This window comes from Scyliorhinus canicula, chromosome 18 (genome assembly GCF_902713615.1).
Source record: "Scyliorhinus canicula chromosome 18, sScyCan1.1, whole genome shotgun sequence".
In the NCBI taxonomy this organism is placed as follows: domain Eukaryota; kingdom Metazoa; phylum Chordata; class Chondrichthyes; order Carcharhiniformes; family Scyliorhinidae; genus Scyliorhinus; species Scyliorhinus canicula.
In genome coordinates, this window is record NC_052163.1 from 93,721,269 (window position 1) to 93,739,371 (window position 18,103).

General features: G+C 46.5%; 1 protein-coding gene across 2 annotated transcripts in view; it reads left to right on the forward strand.

Annotated features, from left to right (window-relative positions):
• Window positions 1-17,313, forward strand: part of tnfaip8l1 (tumor necrosis factor, alpha-induced protein 8-like 1) — a 72,169-nt gene extending 54,856 nt beyond the window's left edge. For both annotated transcript variants that reach the window (XM_038777732.1, XM_038777733.1), the window contains exon 2: window positions 16,331-17,313. In XM_038777732.1, the coding sequence (XP_038633660.1) occupies window positions 16,331-16,896 (566 nt within the window). In that variant the 3' untranslated portion in view covers window positions 16,897-17,313. The remainder of the gene's footprint in view (window positions 1-16,330) is intronic.
• The last annotated feature ends 790 nt before the right edge of the window (window positions 17,314-18,103 follow it).

Consider the following 18,103-nt stretch of genomic DNA (forward strand, 5'->3'; position numbering starts at 1 on the left):
CAGGACTGGTGGCCTGAAGGGCATGTGTTTTAATGTACGAAGTATAACAGATAAGGCAGATGAACTTAGAGCTTGGATTAGTACTTGGGACTATGATGATGTTGCCATTACAGAGACCTTGTTGAAGGAAGGACAGGATTGGCAGCTAAACGTTCCAGGATTTAGATGTTGCTGGCAGGATAGAGGGGGATGTAAAAGGGGTGGAGGAGTTGCGCTACTGGTTAGGGAGAATATCACAGCTGTACTGCGGGAAGACACCGCCGGGTACAGCAAGGCTATATGGGTAGAGATCAGGAATAAGAAGAGTGCAGTCACAATGTTGGGGGTTTACCACAGGCCACCCAACAGCCAGCGGGAGATAGAGGAGCAGATTGGTAGACGTATTCTGGAAAGGAGTAAAAGCAACAGGGTTGTTGTGATGGGAGACTTTAACTTCCCCAATATTGACTGGGACTCACTTAGTGCTAGGGGCTTGGAGGGGCAGAGTTTGTAAGGAGCATCCAGGAGGGCTTCTTAAAACAATATGTAGACAATCCAACTAAGGAAGGGGCTGTACTGAACCTGGTATTGGGGAATGAGCCCAGCCAGGTGGTAGAAGTTTCAGTAGGGGAGCATTTTGGGAACAGTGACCATAATTCAGTAAGTTTTAAAGTGCTGGTGGACAAGGATAAGAGTGGTCTTAGGGTGAATGTGCTAAAATGGGGGAAGGCTAATTATAACAATATTAGGCAGGAACTGAAGAACCTAGATTGGGGGCAGATGTTTGAGGGTAAATCAACATCTGACATGTGGGAGGCTTTCAAATGTCAGTTGAAAGGAATTCAGGACCGGCATGTTCCTGTGCGGAAGAAGGAGAAATACAACAAATTTCGGGAACCTTGGATAACGACAGATATTGTCGGCCTCGTCAAAAAGAAAAAGGAGGCATTTGTCAGGGCTAGAAGGCTGGGAACAGACGAAGCCTGCGTGGAATATAAGGAAAGTAGGAAGGAACTTAAGCAAGGGGTCAGGAGGGCTAAAAGGGGTCACGAAAAGTCATTGGCAAATAGGGGTAAGGAAAATCCCAAGGCTTTTTACACGTACATAAAAAGCAAGAGGGTAGCCAGGGAAAGGGTTGGCCCACTGAAGGACAGGCAAGGGAATCTATATGTGGAGCCAGAGGAAATGGGCGAGGTACTAAATGAATACTTCGCATCAATATTCACCAAAGAGAAGGAATTGGTGGATGTTGAGTCTGGAGAAGGGTGTGTAGATAGCCTGGGTCACATTGAGATCCAAAAAGACGACGTGTTGGGCGTCTTGAAAAATATTAAGGTAGATAAGTTCCCAGGGCCTGATGGGATCTACCCCAGAATACTGAAGGAGGCAAGAGAGGAAATTGTTGAAGCCTTGATAGAAATCTTTGGATCCTCACAGTCTACAGGTGATGTCCCGGAGGACTGGAGAATAGCCACTGTTGTTCCTTTGTTTAAGAAAGGTAGCAAGGATAATCCAGGGAACTACGGGCTGGTGAGCCTTACGTCAGTGGTAGGGAAATTACTGGAGAGCATTCTTCGAGACAAAATCTACTCCCATTTGGAAGCAAATAGATGTATTAGCGAGAGGCAGCACAGTTTTGTGAAGGGGAGGTTGTGTCTCACTAACTTGATAGAGTTTTTCGAGGAGGTCACAAAGATGATTGATGCAGGTAGGGCAGTGGATGTTGTCTATATGGACTTCAGTAAGGCCTTTGACAAGGTCCCTTATGGCAGACGGGTACAAAAGGTGAAGTCACACGGCATCAGGGGTGAGCTGGCAAGATGGATACAGAACTGGCGAGGTCATAGAAGGCAGAGAGTAGCAATGGAATGGTGCTTTTCTGATTGGAGGGCTGTGACTAGTGGTGTTCCGCAGGGATCAGTGCTGGTACCTTTGCTGTTTGTAGTATATATAAATGATTTGGCGGAAAATGTAACTGGTCTGATTAATAGGTTTGCAGACGACACAAAGGTTGGTGGAATTGCGGATAGCGATGAGGACTGTCAGAGGATACAGCAGGATTTAGATCATTTGGAGACTTGGGCGGAGAGATGGCAGATGGAGTTTAATCCGGACAAATGTGAGGTAATGCATTTTGGAAGGTCTAATGCAGGTAGGGAATATACAGTGAATGGTAGAACCCTCATGAGTATTGACAGTCAGATAGATCTAGGTGTACAGGTTCACAGGTCACTGAAAGGGGCAACACAGGTGGAGAAGGTAGTCAAGAAGGCATTCAGCACTCTTGCCTTCATTGGCCGGGGCATTGAGTATAAAAATTGGCAAGTCATGTTGCAGCTGTATAGAACCTTTGTTAGGCCACACTTGGCGTATAGTGTTCAATTCTGGTCGCCACACTACCAGAAGGATGTGGAGGCTTTAGAGAGGGTGCAGAAGAGATTTACCGGGATATTGCCTGGTATGGAGGGCATTAGGTATGAGGAGAGGTTGAATAAACTCAGTTTGTTCTCACTGGAATGACGGAGGTTTAGGGGCGACTTGATAGAGGTCTACAAAATTATGAGGGGCATAGACAGAGTGGATAGTCAGAGGCTTTTTCCCAGGGCAGAGGGGTCAATTACTAGGGGGCATAGGTTTAAAGTGTGAGGGGCAAGGTTTAGAGGAGATGTACGAGGCAAGTGTTTTACACCGAGGGTAGTGGGTGCCTGGAACTCGCTGCCAGAGGAGGTGGTGGAAGCAGGGACGATAGTGACGTTTAAGGGGCATCTTGACAAATACATGAATAGGATGGGAATAGAGGGATACGGACCCTGGAAGTGCAGAAGATTTTAGTTTAGACGGGCAGCATGGTCGGTACAGGCTTGGAGGGTCGAAGAGCCTGTTCCTGTGCTGTACTTTTCTTTGTTCTTCTTTGATCCATTTCTGCGCTGTAAGCTTGATGTAGCAAGTCTAGTTCAAAATGTGAGAGAATGTACAAGGAAAGAGGTGAGAGGCTTCGGCTGTACAATCGAAAGGGGAAAATCTTACAATAACTTCCGTTGATACAGAACCTTTGTACACAAAACTACAAGTTGCCTCACTAGGCATAGAGCTAGGAGGAGCTTGGCTAATGTTTGTGGAGGTTGGGAGGCCGCAAGAAGAGGATTGGGAGTAGTTGAGTCCAGATTTTGTTTGCAGTAATGTCTTGAATGAATTCAAAATCTTTTGAGACTGTATAACGGAAGTATTTTTATATGGAAACTTGGGAAGGGAATTTATATGGATCAGCGGTTATCTGCCCAGAATATTCCTATAATACCAAGAAACTGGTATCCATGAAGTTTCCCATTAGTATGATGGCATTCTTTAAATATTTGGCACATCATAACTGTTGCACCTGCTCCCTCTGATTAGAGATAATTACTCACCAGCTGGTGCATTATTAAGTTTCCTTCCTTTAGGTTTCATAGGTTTGGCAGGTACCAAATATTGCTCAACTTGGCCATTGTATCTATCCCATCTGCTTCTGAAAATTGGAAGTGTTTTGAAATTTCAAATGTTGCTTTGACTATCTATTACTGACAATGACAGCCAATGTATGAGGTTTGCTGGCAACTCCTGGCTCCTGAGTCCTCTTTCCAAACTAACATCCTGGCCTTTCCCAAAAACCTTTTGGGTGATACCATTGCCCTCAGTGGGTGACTCCCAGGGGTCAAAATTATGTGGAAAAGGGAACTTCCTGTTTGGAAAGGCCGAAGTTTTGAGGAGACCTGGTTGAAATTTTCAGTATTGTCGAGGGAATCAGTAAAGTTGATCTGAACAAATTTTTGACCATTGATAGATTCAAACCTTAGTGAACATGGATTAAAAATTAGGGATTTGGAATTAATTCATGAAGTCAGCTGAATTTATTCACTTAAGAGAAGTGATTTGTGGAAATTCATTGATATGGCAGCAAGCATTTATGTCACAGCTTTGACATGATAAAGCATCCCAAGTCACAGCAGTATTACCATAGAACCATAGAATCATAGAATTCCTACAGTGCAGAAGGAGGCCATTCGGCCCATTGAATCTGTACCAACCCTCTGAAAGAGCACCCTAACTAGGCTCACAGCCTCACCCTATTCCCATAACCCCACCTAACCTGCACCTCTTTGAGTACTTAAGGGGCAATTGTGGCATGGCCAATCTACCTGACCTGCACAACTTTGGGCTGTGGAAGAAAACCGGAGCACTTGGAGGAAACCCATGCAGGCATGGGGAGAACGTGCAAACTCCATACAGTCACTTAAGGCTGGAATTGAACCCGGGTCCCTGGCACTGTGAGGCAGCAGTGCTAACCACTGTGCCACCGTGCCATCCTTAACATGTGTTATCAAGTAAAATTTGACATTGAATCACATGAAGAGATATTAGGGCAGCTTAGGCTGTACTGGCTAAATCATGAACAACACACTGTTCTCCAAAGGAATGATCAGGAATGTTGAAACCATATAGTCAATACCAACATTTTCTTTAAAATAGGATATATTTTAACTATTTACTACTGTGCCTTGTGATGTGGAGAAATTGGTTACCAGGAAGTCGAAATATTTATAATAATTGTAGAAATATCGAGAGTTCAAACGGTAAACCCATTCCTGCCTCTATTCGGCACACCAACTGGATTTACTTGTACAGCACTTTTCATATGGAAACATTTCAAAGTGCTTCACACAATGACTTACTTCAGGAAATGAAGTAATTTATCAGATTGGTGAATGTGATATTCATTCTGTACTCGCGAAGTAACACAATGTGCTATGAAATGAATGACCAATTCATCTGATGCTTGACGAGGAATGATGGCTAGAACACAAGCAGGTTCTCCTGCCCTGCTTTGTGTCGTACTTTGGGACCTTCAACATCCACCTGAGCTTGCAGGCGGATATCGTAACATCTCATTGAAAGATAGTGGGCTGGATTCTCCGTTGGCCGACGTCAAAATTGGGGCAGGCAATTGGGCGGTGAATAGCTCCCGACGCCGAAATCGTGGCAGACGCAGGTTTGACGGCGAATTGCGATCCTCCACCTCGAAAATGGCATCAATGTGACGCACGCCGCGCATCGTTGAAACACCGTTCGCATATCATTAGTGGGCCCACCCGTGATTCAACGCCTCCGATGGGCCGAGTTCCCGACAGCACGGTCTACGTGTGTTGTCACAAATTGTGAACCTGGCGTGGTGGCTGCTGAGAAAGAGAGAGACAAGGCGTACGGACAGCGTCCAGCTTGCCATACTCAGCTGACAGCTGTGCCGCAGGCCGAGAAGCTTCGGCCAGGGCCGGGGGGAGTATTGGGAGGGTGGCCAGGAGGCAGGCTGTGGGGTGGGGTTGGACGGGTACGCAACACCATTACCGCAGCCGGCAAGGCAGCCATGTGGCTGCGCTTCCCGCTGACAGCCCGCTATAAACCTGGTGCCTTCTGGTGTCATATAGGTGACCCCCCCCCAGGGCACCCCCGATCAGTGTGTATGTGGGGGGTGTATTGTTTAAGCGGGGCTGCAGCTTGTCAGCCCTCCGAGTGTCCAACCCAGCGATTCCTCCACCGTTTTTCGTGGATTTCAAGGCTGGTGCTAGCCCCTCACCGGTTGCAGAATCGGTGAAGGTGTGGCGCCGATTTTTCTGACATCGACGTCCACGGATTCTCCATTGGCGTCGACACTTGGACTCAGAAATGGAGAAACTGGCCCGTATGTATGTCCGACTGATTGTGTAGCACTGCCACAGTATTGCTCCAGTGCACCAAGGTTACGCCCTCTAACTTGGTTCTGCTGAAATCCATTGCCACCTGGCCCCAGAGATGACGGTGCTCCTAATCCAGCCAAACCAATATGAGCCAATCTGAACCTAGAGAGAAAGCAATGTTTTGAACTGCCAGTGTAAATGGTTGACATACCGCAGCTAGAAAAAGCTTTGCGAGGCATGTTGCTTCCTGTTATCTGAAGACTGCTGTTGTTTGAAATTAGAATCTGACATTCCACACCTACATAGATGGAGTGTTAGTGTAGCATTCCGAGCGCCTACATGTAGATGCAGCAGGTTCAATCAACCTACTGTTCACAATTAACTGCTCAAAGCCTCTCACTGCTATTGAGCTGACATTGTTCAAGTTGTGAAGCTTGTATTACAGGATATTTACACTACAAGTTTAGACTCAAGTGTGAAGCATATGTTGATGTTAAATTTGTATAGTTTAAATCAGGTCCCAAAGCTAGAAGAAATGAGATATTCTCCCTCCAAGAGTATCTTTCTCTGGCATCAGGTGAGACCTAGGCTCTGGATTCGAGCTGCATTTATACTGCGACCTTTCTGTTGATGTGAGACCACATCGTCCTAAACCCTGTCGGCAGCAAGCGGGCCTTCCCTGATACCAGAAGCAGATACACCGGAAGGAGAAATTCACCCTACTGTCTTTGGAATCAGGTCCACCTTTTGGCATCCGATTGACACGACACATGTTTTTAGTGTCAAAACTGCTTCGCACTTGATTCATATAGAACCTTGGAAGCAACAATTGGATTTAATCATGAAAGCACAAAACCGTGTTGAACAATAACGTTTGTGCCGTCAATTTTGGTGAGATTGTTTTCAGCAGTGCTCTGTTGAATTGGATAATGGTCTTCATGTACATCTGTAAAAGCCTTCAAACTATTGTCACAGTCAAAAATAGACTTGAATTCAAGACTTCCCACACCGGAAAGGGCACTTAGCTATTTGTAGCTTAAAGAAGATGGAACCCAGACTGTATAGCAGAAGACTCATTGGAGAATGACAATCAAACAAGATTAATGCCTTAATTTGGGGGGGGGGGGGGGGGGGGGGGGGGGACTAGATGATGGGCATCATATTTAAAACTGCCTCCCACTTAATGTAGGGATTAAACTCCTCCGGTGCTTAAAACCCAGAACATCATTCATGGGAATGGTGTGAAAGGCATTTTGTTTTTCCATTTCTTTGGATGCAGTGGTATATTTAAGGAACTAGATTTCAAATCTTAGGCTGGCTGTCTGTCAGTTGGTATTTTAAATTCTGTTTTGCAATTCCTATGCACTTAAGGTCACGGAATGGTTTACAGCACAGACCAAGGCCATTCAGCCCGTTGTACGTTTACCAACTCTCTGCAAGAGCAGCGCAGCTAGTCCCACTCCCCTTCCCCTTGGCCCTGCAGATGTTTCCTTCTTCAGGTCCTTATCCAATTCCCTCTTGAAAACTGTGATTGGATCTGGCTCACCACAGCCTCGGGCAGTGCATTCCAGCGCCTAACCACTCAATGGGTAAAAAGGATTTCCCCTCATTTCACCATTGCTTCTTTTGTCAGTCACCTTAAACCTGTGCCCTCTGATTCTCAAACCTGCTGCCAATGGGACCGTTTCTTTCTATTTACTCTGTCTTGGTCCCTCATGATTTTGAACACCTCCAGCAGATCTCCTTTCAACCTTCCCTATTCTCAGGTGAACTGCCCCTAGATTCTCCAATCTATCCATTCAACTTGTTCCAGGGATGAGGATTGCATACAGGAAGAATCCGACAGACTCAAAACATTAACTCTGTTTCTATCTCCGCAGATGCTGCCAGGCCTGTTGGGTTTGTCCAGCATTTTCTGTTTTTACCTGAGGGTTGCATTCTTGTAAATCTTTTCCATACTCTCTAAAAGCCTTCACATCCAACCCCTAAATTATGATGCTCAGAATTGAACACAACACTCCAGCTGAGGCAAAGGCTCCTCCAATGTCACTCACTGTCATCCAGATGAGCTGGACAGAAATATTCTCACCTAGTTGTATTCTTATTTATCTAAGTATAGCCAAAATATCACATCCAGTGGCTTCTCTTCCTGTTCCTGCACTGTTCCTTCTGGTGCCCCCTAAGGATCAATCCTGGGGGTAGGTGTAAGGGGCTCCTCTTTCTCATCCACACATTATCCCTTGGCGACATCAGCTTAAAGTACAGCTTTTGTTTTCTTATGTACACTGACAACACCCAACTCTACCTCACCACCATCACTCTTGACTCTTCCACTGTCGCTAGATTATCAGACACTTTATCCAAAATAAAGTACTGGATGAACATAAATTTCCTCCAATTATTTAAGCCTTTCAAATCACAGTCCAGCTCCCGAGTGACCGATTCCATCTGTTCACTGCCTTGACCCCGAGATGAAATTTTAATCCCATATTCGTATCATCAGCCCCTTCTTTCCAACTCCATTAAATCACCCAACTTTGCCCCTGTCTCAGCTCCACTGCTGCTGAAACCCTCATTCCCCAAAAGCTTCCCTGCCACAGATGTTAAACTGTAATTGCTGGGTTTATCCTTGCACACAATTTGAAGCAAGGGTCTAACATTTGCAATTCTCCAATCATCTGGCACCACTCCCGTAACTAAAAAAGGGTTGGAAGGTTGCAGCCAAACCTCCGTAATTTTACTTCCCTCAGCAACCCATCCGACAGTGTGACTTACCAACTTTACATACAACCGACCTTGCTCAATTTCAGTCCACCCAATTTCTCAACTACTCCTCACAATGACTTTGGCGGCATCTTCACCCTTTGTAAAGACAAAGTATTCACTTAGTATTTCAGCTATTCCATCTACCTCCATGTGTCAATCTCCTTTTGCGTCCGTAATCCACATACCCCCTCCACATACCACCCTCCTAATATTCATATGCCTACAGAAGACTTCTGCATTTCCTTTTATGATAGCTGCCAGTCTCTTTTCATACTCTCTCTTTACCTCTTTTACTGCCCTTTTTCTTCGCTTCTCTTCTGCACTTGCTATATTCACAGCCTGGTTTCCACTCGTATGACATCTGTCGTGCACACATTTATTTCTGATTTGTCTTGTTATCTTCGGTTCCATGGTTTGCCGGGACAGGGAAATATAGTAGAAATATAGAAGTTGTCTGAAAGACAAAAAATAGGATTGAGTGGGGTGATCTAGCTCCTCCAATGCCATTTTGGTGATGGTCATTGAGGGGTGAATATTGGCCAGGACACTGGTAATAACTCCCCTGTGCTTCTCCAAAATAGTGTCATTGAATCTTTTACCTCAACTTGAGAGAGTGGTGTCGCTTTAAGACAAGAGAGAGTGACCTTTCTGCAGAGGATTACACTGGCCCATTGCTGTGCTTAATAGAATTTTAGACTGGCCAGTCCATGTCTGTGCTAATGCTACACTCAAACCTCCTCCATCTATTCTTGTCTAAATCTATCATGGTTAGCATTCCATCCTGTGGAAACACCAACAACATTTGAAGTGTTATCATTTTCAGCCATCGATCAAATGTCACAGCATCAAATTCCTACTGTGTGATTTTCATGGGAAAAATCTAACTGCTCAATCCAAGCAATCCTGAAACTACTGGAATCTTCCCCTACTTAAGCTTGCTAGCACTGTAAGATATGTCCATTCCTCTTACCCACCCTTCCCTTATTTACCAATAACATATTCAAGTATACACTTTGTATCAAAGTAGGAATTGGCCAAGTTTTCAGCCTGATTCATTAGACTGATAGCTGTGACAGCACTCTATCCTTCCAATTCCAATTTCCACTCTCTTTTCTATATCCCTTAATATTCTTACTTCCCAGGTTAGTATATCTCTCCCTTTATAAATAGCGCAAATTATTTTGAAATATATTCATTAAAAGAGCAATCTTACTCATCTACACTGCCCATTCTCTTTGCTATTTTTGACATCTTGATCAAATTGCCCTTAATATCCTCGTCTCCAGGGAATATTTTTTCAATATCACATCATGTCTTAGTCCCTTTTTTCCTCAGCGACCATGCTGGTCAACTATTCCTGGATTCTTGTAATGTCAGTATGTCTTTGCTAAGATAAGGGTGTCAATCATCCAGACTCTTTATATATCAATAACAGAGACTGCAAGCACCTAAAACCTCTTCATCTTGCATAAATACACATTGTGCAATTGACAGCATAGATCAGAGAGCCAGAGCTGTGAATCAAGCAATCTTGGCGTCAGGTGCTTCAGCAGGATAGTGGATTTCAGATCACTCAGCCATGCCTCATTATGCACCTGAGACCCACAGAAAATATTGCTTGATTGATAGCTGGTTCTGTAATCTCTGCTGTTAATTGCACAATGCTTATTTACACATGTTGAAGTGATTTCAAGCGCTTGAAATTTTTCTCTTGCCACTTTAAAGGTTCTGGATGGTTGACAGCTTTATTGGCCTGTAGTAAAAAGGAAAGTTTATTTTAAAGTGGAAAGTTATCAATGAATGCCTGTTTATTTTTAAGGCTCTTTTCACACATCCTCCTGTCACTCTCGGGGTTACCTGGTTCTATAAAGTGTATAGTGGGTGAATGGACATAGGAGTGCTGTAGTTTAGCATGTGGGGCAATGGGGGGTGAATTAGGGTCAGACCTGAAGGGCTGTAGAGGGTAAGTGGGGGGGGGGGGTCATGGGGGAATAAAGAGGCAAGGGATGTGTGGGGGGGCACATGAAGTGGCATAGATAAGGGGCGGGATTCTCCCAACGGGAGACTATGGGCGGAATTCTTCGCTCCCGTGCGGAATCGGGAAGGCCGTCATGAACTCGGCCGAGTTTCACGACGGCCTCAGAGGTTGCTCCTTGCACCTTATTCACCCCCACCCAGGGGGCTAGGAGCGGCGCTCTGTAACTCTCGGCCGCCGGGCCTTGACGCTTGCGTCAAGGCGGCGCGCCGAGAATGACGCGACGGCAGCGCCTAAGTGACGTCAGCCATGCATGCGCAGGTTGGCCGGCTCCAACCCGCGCATGCGCGGCTGACGTCACGACGGCTGACGGCTCCAACCCGTGCATGCGCGGTTGCCGTCTTCCCCTCCGCTGCCCCGCAAGATGTGGTGGCCTGATCTTGCGGGGCGGCGGAGGGGAAAGAGTGCGTCGCTTGGAGATGCCGGCCCGGCGATCGGTGTGCACCAATCGTGGGCCAGTCCCCTCCCGAGCACGGCCATGGTGCTCACTCCCCTCTCCGCCCCCCCCCCCCCCCCCCCCACAAGCCACAAACGAGCATTTGGCGCCCATGTTCACGACGGAGAATCGCCGGTCGCCGTGAAAACGGCAAGCGGCGATTCATCCGAACGGGGGGTGGGAGAATCGTGGGGGGTGCCAGGGGGGTGTGTCGTGAGTCACCCGGCCCTCCTGCGATTCTCCCACCCGGTGTGGGGAGCGGAGAATCGCGCCCGAAGTGCCGACGCCGGAGTGAAAACCGGAGTGTTTCACTCCGGCGTCGGAGGCCGCTCCTCGCTCCCTATTCTCCCATCCCGGGGGGCTAGGAGCGGCCGTAAATGATGTCACCCGCGCATGCGCCGGTTGGCCGGTGCCAACCCGTGCATGCGCAGTTGCCGTCCTCCCCGCGGGCACCCCGCAAGAAATGGAGGAGTGATCTTGCGGGGCGGTGGAGGAAAGGAGTGCATCCTTCAGCGACACCGGCCCGCCGATCGGTGGGCACCGATCGTGGGTCAGACCCCTTTTGAGCGCCCCCCCCCCCCCCCCGGTGCTCGATCCTTCCCCACAGGACGCCCCCGCAGCGTTCGCGCGCTGTACACGCCGGCAGCGACCAGGTGTGGTTGGCGCCGGCGTGAACACTTCGTATTGGGCAGGCCTCTCGACCCATCTGGGCCGGAGAATTGCCGCTCGCCCGTTACAAACGGTGAGCGGCGATTCTCCGAGCGGCCTGCCGTAAAGCTCGGCACTCCGTTTTGGAGGGGGTGGGAGAATCACGTGCGGGTGCCGGGCGGCGTGGCGGTACTCGCCCGGCGCCCCCGCGATTCTCCCACCCGGCGTGGGGTGGGAGAGAATTGTGCCCAAGGCATGTGGTTGAGGGGGTGGGAGAGTTAAGGGCTAGAATGCCTTAGTTTTTTCATTTTAACTACCATTACATCTGTCTGCCTCCAAACTCCTTCCTGGGTCAGTTGGCCCAACTGCAGCGCACAAACACCGCTCCCTCCCAATGAAAATGTCAATTTGTTTTTGTGCTTTTTCCCAAGGCAGGTGAGACGAGCTAGGTAATTCCCCGATTCCTACTACCTGCCTCGAGGATAAAAATCCAGCCATTAACTCTGTTCCTCTTCATGGGTGCTGCCCGATCTGCTGCATTTTTACCAGCATTTTTTTGTTTTCATTTCAGGCTAAATAGGCTTTTGTGTGGCTGTGAATCTTTACGGTTCTCTAGAAATTATAACCGAAAACTGGCAGTTGGATCCACAGGGGCCCAGGCACTTCATGATCCAGCTCTTCAATTGCCTTTTACTTATTCCTCCCACCTCTCGCCCGCGCTACATAAATTACCTTTTAAGCTACTGACTGGCATTGCGTTGGAGAACCAGGGCAACCTTAGAGAGTTGTACAAACCTTCCACAACATCCCCAGCCTGGTGGGGGTGGTAAGGAGATCCAGGGCAATTTTCACTCCTTCTGCTGGAGGATGAATATTAGAAGAGGACAGATAAAGACTCAGTTAGCGATGCCCTCCACTGCCCACCTAATGCCAAAATGGCCTGCCAACATTCACTCTCTCAGTTCACATGGCATCTTGACCAAGTTAGTGGAAGGCAATGAGTGCTCATGAAACTGAGAAACAGTGAGGGTCACAGTCTAGGAGCGTCAAAAACTCATTATTGACATATTGTTCTTTGAATGGTGTCATGGAGTCCAGCATAAAATATACATCGCCTTGCAGCAGAGCAAGGAATTTTTTCCTAGTCGGCATCTTGACTGTTCTGATGAAAGAAACAAAAGAACAAACTTGCATTTATTTAGCTTCGGAAACATGGCGACCAATCTGTGCACAGCAAGCTCCCACAACAGCAACGAGGTAACAGCCTAATCATTTTTTGTAATCTTAGTTAGGGCTAAGTATTGACTAGATGGCCACATGAACTCTTCTTGTTTCGCCTTGGGATCTTTTGCATTTGTCTGAGGGTCATGCGCATTCCCCCAATATTGCCATGAGAATGTAAGCCTGGATTTTATGCTCCGGTTTCTGGAGTGGGATTTTAAATCCACAACGATCTAGCTCAGGCAGAAGTGCTACCAATCAGGCCAAGATTGACCACTTTGTCAACAGCTCATAATTGAAATGTGAACTTGCCTTTCTCCGACCTCGAGGGGATTTTCACAGTAACTTCATTGCAATGTTGATGGAAGCCTACTTGTGACAAAGATTATTTTTATTAGGGATAAGCTATTTCCTGCAGTGGTTCTCTACACTATTAAGGGGCAGCTGTGCCCACATGGTTACATTATTAGCATGTCCATTTGGTTCAGATGCTGGACTGGCCGGGAGTCTCCAGGAATTGAAGATCAATCTCCAGGATACTGCTGTGTGCAACCCTGAAGAAAAATGACAGGAATGTTCATAAAGGTTTTTTTTTAAAGTTTGAACTTTCCCCTTTACCAAATATAAATATATTGAAAATTGGCGGAAGGGAGGAGGGGTTGTGTGGGAAGGCTGTTTGGCTGACAGCCAATTGGGTAATGAGTCTTTTGTTTTCCAATTGGGGTGGGAAGACAGCGCATTAAAGGGTGAGCGTATTGGCCAACTGATGACTGGAGGGTGGTGGGAGTCTACAGAGCCAAGTCATGTGACGAAACTTCCAGGAATGTGGTTAGCATTGCTTTTTAAATTAAATTTAGAGTACCCAATCATTTTGTTTCCAATTAAGGGGCAATTTAGCATGGCCAATCCACGTGAGCTGCACATCTTTGGGTTGTGGGGGTGAAACCCACACAGTCACGGTGAGAATGTGCAAACTCCACACAGACAGTGACCCAGGGCCGGGATTCGAACCCGAGTCCTCAGTGCCGTAGTCCCAGAGCTAACCACTGCGCCATGTGCCGCCCCTGTAGTTAGCATTGCTACGGCACAGTGCCAGGAGCCCAGGTTTGATTCCGGCCTTGGGTTACTGCCTGTGTGGAGTTTGCATGTTGCCCCGTGTCTGGGTGGGTTTCCTCCGGGTACTGTGGTTTCCTCCCACAGTACAAAGATGTGCAGGTTAGGTGGGTTGGCCAAGCTAAATTGCCCCTTAGTGTCCAAAGATGTGTGGGATTGGGGGGGTGGGGTGACGGGAAGGGGCGGGGTAGTAGGACTAGGCAGTGAATTGGTGCAGGCTCGATGGGCCAAATGGTCTCCTCCGGCACTGTAATGATTCTATCACTACAGTTGGCAACCCTAATTTAAACCTTGCTGTGTACTGAACCAGTCATTCTTAATGGCAGCACATTTAAATGCTAAATCTAAGTATGACATAGGTTGAGCTATATCTTCCCTTGAGAATACACTGGGTGGAGTTTCTCCTGTTGTGCTTGGCTTGTGGTTTCTGAGACATTTCTCAGGCATACACTGACTGGCTGGCTAGTCAGGACAGGTCTGTTGATGTTGTGAAGTACACTATTTGCCAATCACAGACCCTTATATCTGAGCAGCAAGTGAGAATGTTTCTCAGCAGTGCACAGAAATATCAAACTTTGTGCCCACTACTCAGGGGTCACTGTTTAATCTACCTTTTCGCTCCCGAGTTCAGGTGGTGGAGGCATTGTCAGGGAGGTTGTTCGGTGGCGGGGTTAGAGATCTACTAAATAATCTTTGGCGTGCACTGTGTACCATCTGTGAAGCCTGTATAAGAACTTAACACAAACATTTTGAACAAATCTGGCACTGAATCACTCATTTTATAAGCAGGCTTTTGCACGGCCTGTTTTGTCTTCTGGTTCCCATAAATTAGAAATAATCATACTTTAGATTCAAAGTGCTGGAGCTTCACCAAGTGTATTTCGTGCTCCTCTTTATGTGGCTGGTTTAGTGATACTCTGGTAACATTATTATTTAGCACATGACTACAGGGCAGCAATGGCACCTCAGGATACAGTTCACATTACAATTAGTTCCTATCTGGTTTTGAATCATCTAACAATATAAGACCATAACAAGACCTGTAAGTGATGACTATTTTTCTATATGTGACCATTATTGGGATATTTCAACACTGAACATCAAACCTTACCAGTTGTGGTTAATTTTAAAAATGAGCATTTAGCTTTGCTGCCTCCTTCCCCTCCTCACTGGAATTAAAAATCGCTACTCCCAGTAATGATGACCATGAAACCATTGCATAAAAATCCATCTGGTTCAGGAATATCCTTTAGGGAAGGAAATCTGCTGTCCTTACCCGGCCTGGCCTATGTGTGACTCCAGACCCACAGCAATGTGGTTGGCTCTTATCTGCCTCTGAAATGGCCTCGCAAGTCACTCCGTTTAGGGCAATTGGGGATGGGCAACACGTGGTAGCCTTCTCAGCGACATCCACATCAAACAATACATTTTTTCAATGGCATAAACACATTCTGCCACAGCTGAAGTAGTGTCTGTACTTCTGTTTTTTTTTTAGTTTGTGGGATGTGGGCGTCGCTGGCCAGGCTAGCATTTATTGCCCATCGCTGAGGGCATTTAAGAGTCAACCACATTGCTTTGGATCTGGCGCCACATGTAGGCCAGACCACGCAAGGACAACAGATTTCCTTCCCTAATGGACATTATTGAACCAGGTGGGTTTTTATGACAATCGACAATGATCACCTTTTAGACTTTTAATTTGAGATTTTTATTGAATTCAAATTTCACCATCTGCCCTGGTGGGATTCAATCCCAGGTCCCCAGAGTATGACTTTGGGTCTCTGGATTACTAGTCCAGCGATAGTACCACTACGCCACTGCCACCCCACTTCATCACATCACCATATTACATGAACAGTGTCATTGCAGTGGGGAGGGTCCTGAGGAGATTTACAAGAATGTTGTCTGGATGAGAGAATTTTAGTTCTGAGGAAAAATTAGATAAACTGGAATTGTTTTGTTTCGACACAATGGAAAGTGAGAGGAAAGCTAAATGAGGTGTATAAAATGATGAGTGGTCCAGGTAGAGTGGAGAGGAAGGACCTTGGTTAAGGGGCCCATAACCCGTGTGAATGGATTTAGGGTAAGAGATTGAGGGGTCTTTTCTTTTGCACCCACAGGGTGGTGGGGGCCTAGCTCTCGCTGCTTGAAAAGCTGGCAGACGGAGAATTCCTCGTAACATTGGAAACATACTTGAAGTGCCGTAACCTAAAAGTCTCCGGACAAAGAGCTGGGAAGAGGGATAAGGCTGGATGGTCACTGTCAGCCGGCGAGGACACGTTGGGCCAAATGGTCTCTTTCTGTGCAGTAATTTTCTATGATTCAAGGAAAAATGGTGTATGGGATAGTGGGCAGTGGGGGTGGAATAGATTGCAACTATTTTCTTAAAGCTCTAATGTGGAATTGTTTTGTATATTTTTCCAGAGACGATGGATGTCTTCAACACCAAAAACCTGGCCATACAGGCACAGAAGAAACTACTGGGAAAAATGGCGTCCAAAAGCATGGCCAATATCTTCATCGACGACATAAGCAGTGAGGTCTTGGATGAACTTTACCAGATGACCAAGGAGTACACGAGAAACAAAAAAGAAGCCCAGAAGGTTATTAAAAACCTGATCAAGGTGGTGGTTAAACTTGGGGTTCTCTACAGGAATAATCAGTTCAACGCAGAGGAGCTGGTGCAGGTGGAAAAGTTCCGCAAGAAGATCCACCAATTGGCCATGACGGCCGTCAGTTTCTACCAGATTGACTTCACGTTTGACAGGCGGGTTCTTGCCAACATCCTGAACGAGTGCAGGGAATTACTGCACCTGGCCATCAAACGGCACCTAACATCCAAGTCCCACGGGCGCATCGATCATATCTTTAACCACTTTGCGGACTGTGAATTCCTGGCGACGTTGTACGGTCCAACAGAGCCTTACCGCACACACGTGAAGAAGCTTTGCGAGGGGGTAAACAAAATGCTGGAAGATGGAAACATTTGATTGGGGTATTTGTAAGAGTGACAGACGAGTGTACTGTGAGGTGGAGGGCTTTAAAAAAAATGCATGGCATAAAAATGTTTGTTTTGATGAGGCTCTTTTTTCCACACAGATGGGGAAAATACCCTTCTGCAATTTGATGCTGAAGTATTTTACTACAGTGATTCATTTAATTACTAGGGCATTAAACTGTGGACCACCCATTTTCTAAGCCATGTTACATACCAATACACATGTGAGCAATACAGGAAATGGAGAGATCTTCTTTCAATGGATCCAGGCTAACAACAAGCCCCTTTACACAAATAATCGGAATCAAACATGACCTTGCAATGGAAATAGCTTTTATGTACACTGGAGACAATCCAACTGGTAGATGAATAAACTGTAGCGAGCTCTGTTCAGCTGTACTGACCAAAATCATTTTGGGTTCAATTATTTTTTAGCTGAAGTGGCTGAACTTAGCCATGGAAGTGGGATTGAGATGGGAGCTGGGTCATCCTGGGGTTAAAATGTAAAGAGGGAAATAAATCAGGGTTTCAGATTGGCTATCCAACAACCCTGGCTAGAAAGTGTGTGCGGACACGATCAGACTCGGCTATGCTGCCCCTACAGCCAAATAGCCTGACTATGGCCATTACCTGGGATTGCATGAGCATTGAGATACACAGGGGGCTGTGATGCCATCAGCAAGAGTTGATGCCTTCAGGAGAAGAAGAGAGGTAATTGGAGCGGAATTGGGAGGAAGGGAGATCACAATCCAAGCCCATCGAGCACTTACACCCACTGTGAACCACTACAGTCATTCTCCAATTGTAAAGCTTCAGCCTCAAGGTTATGAAAATACTGATTCTGAGCAAGACTGCGGTTTTACCCTGAAGCCATCAAACAAATCAAATGCTAAAAGGACTTGCTGTTCCTGATCTAGACTTGCATAGTTTATTTTTTACCACCAATATCAAAGGATTACCTACCATGTTTATTGAAGTGGGATGCCAGCTATGACTCTGGGGTTTCTTTTGGCTTTGAGACAACGAACTTCCTGGGTCCATTTGTGTGCAATTGCCTATCTACTGTTTGTACTTGGAGCCATTTTGAATCTATAATGAGTTTGTGTTTTGTTTCCGGGGAGGGGAGGGGGGGGGGGGGGGGGGGCAGGCATTATGAATTGGTTTTCAAAGTGGAAGTTTGGCAACTGTTATAATGTGAA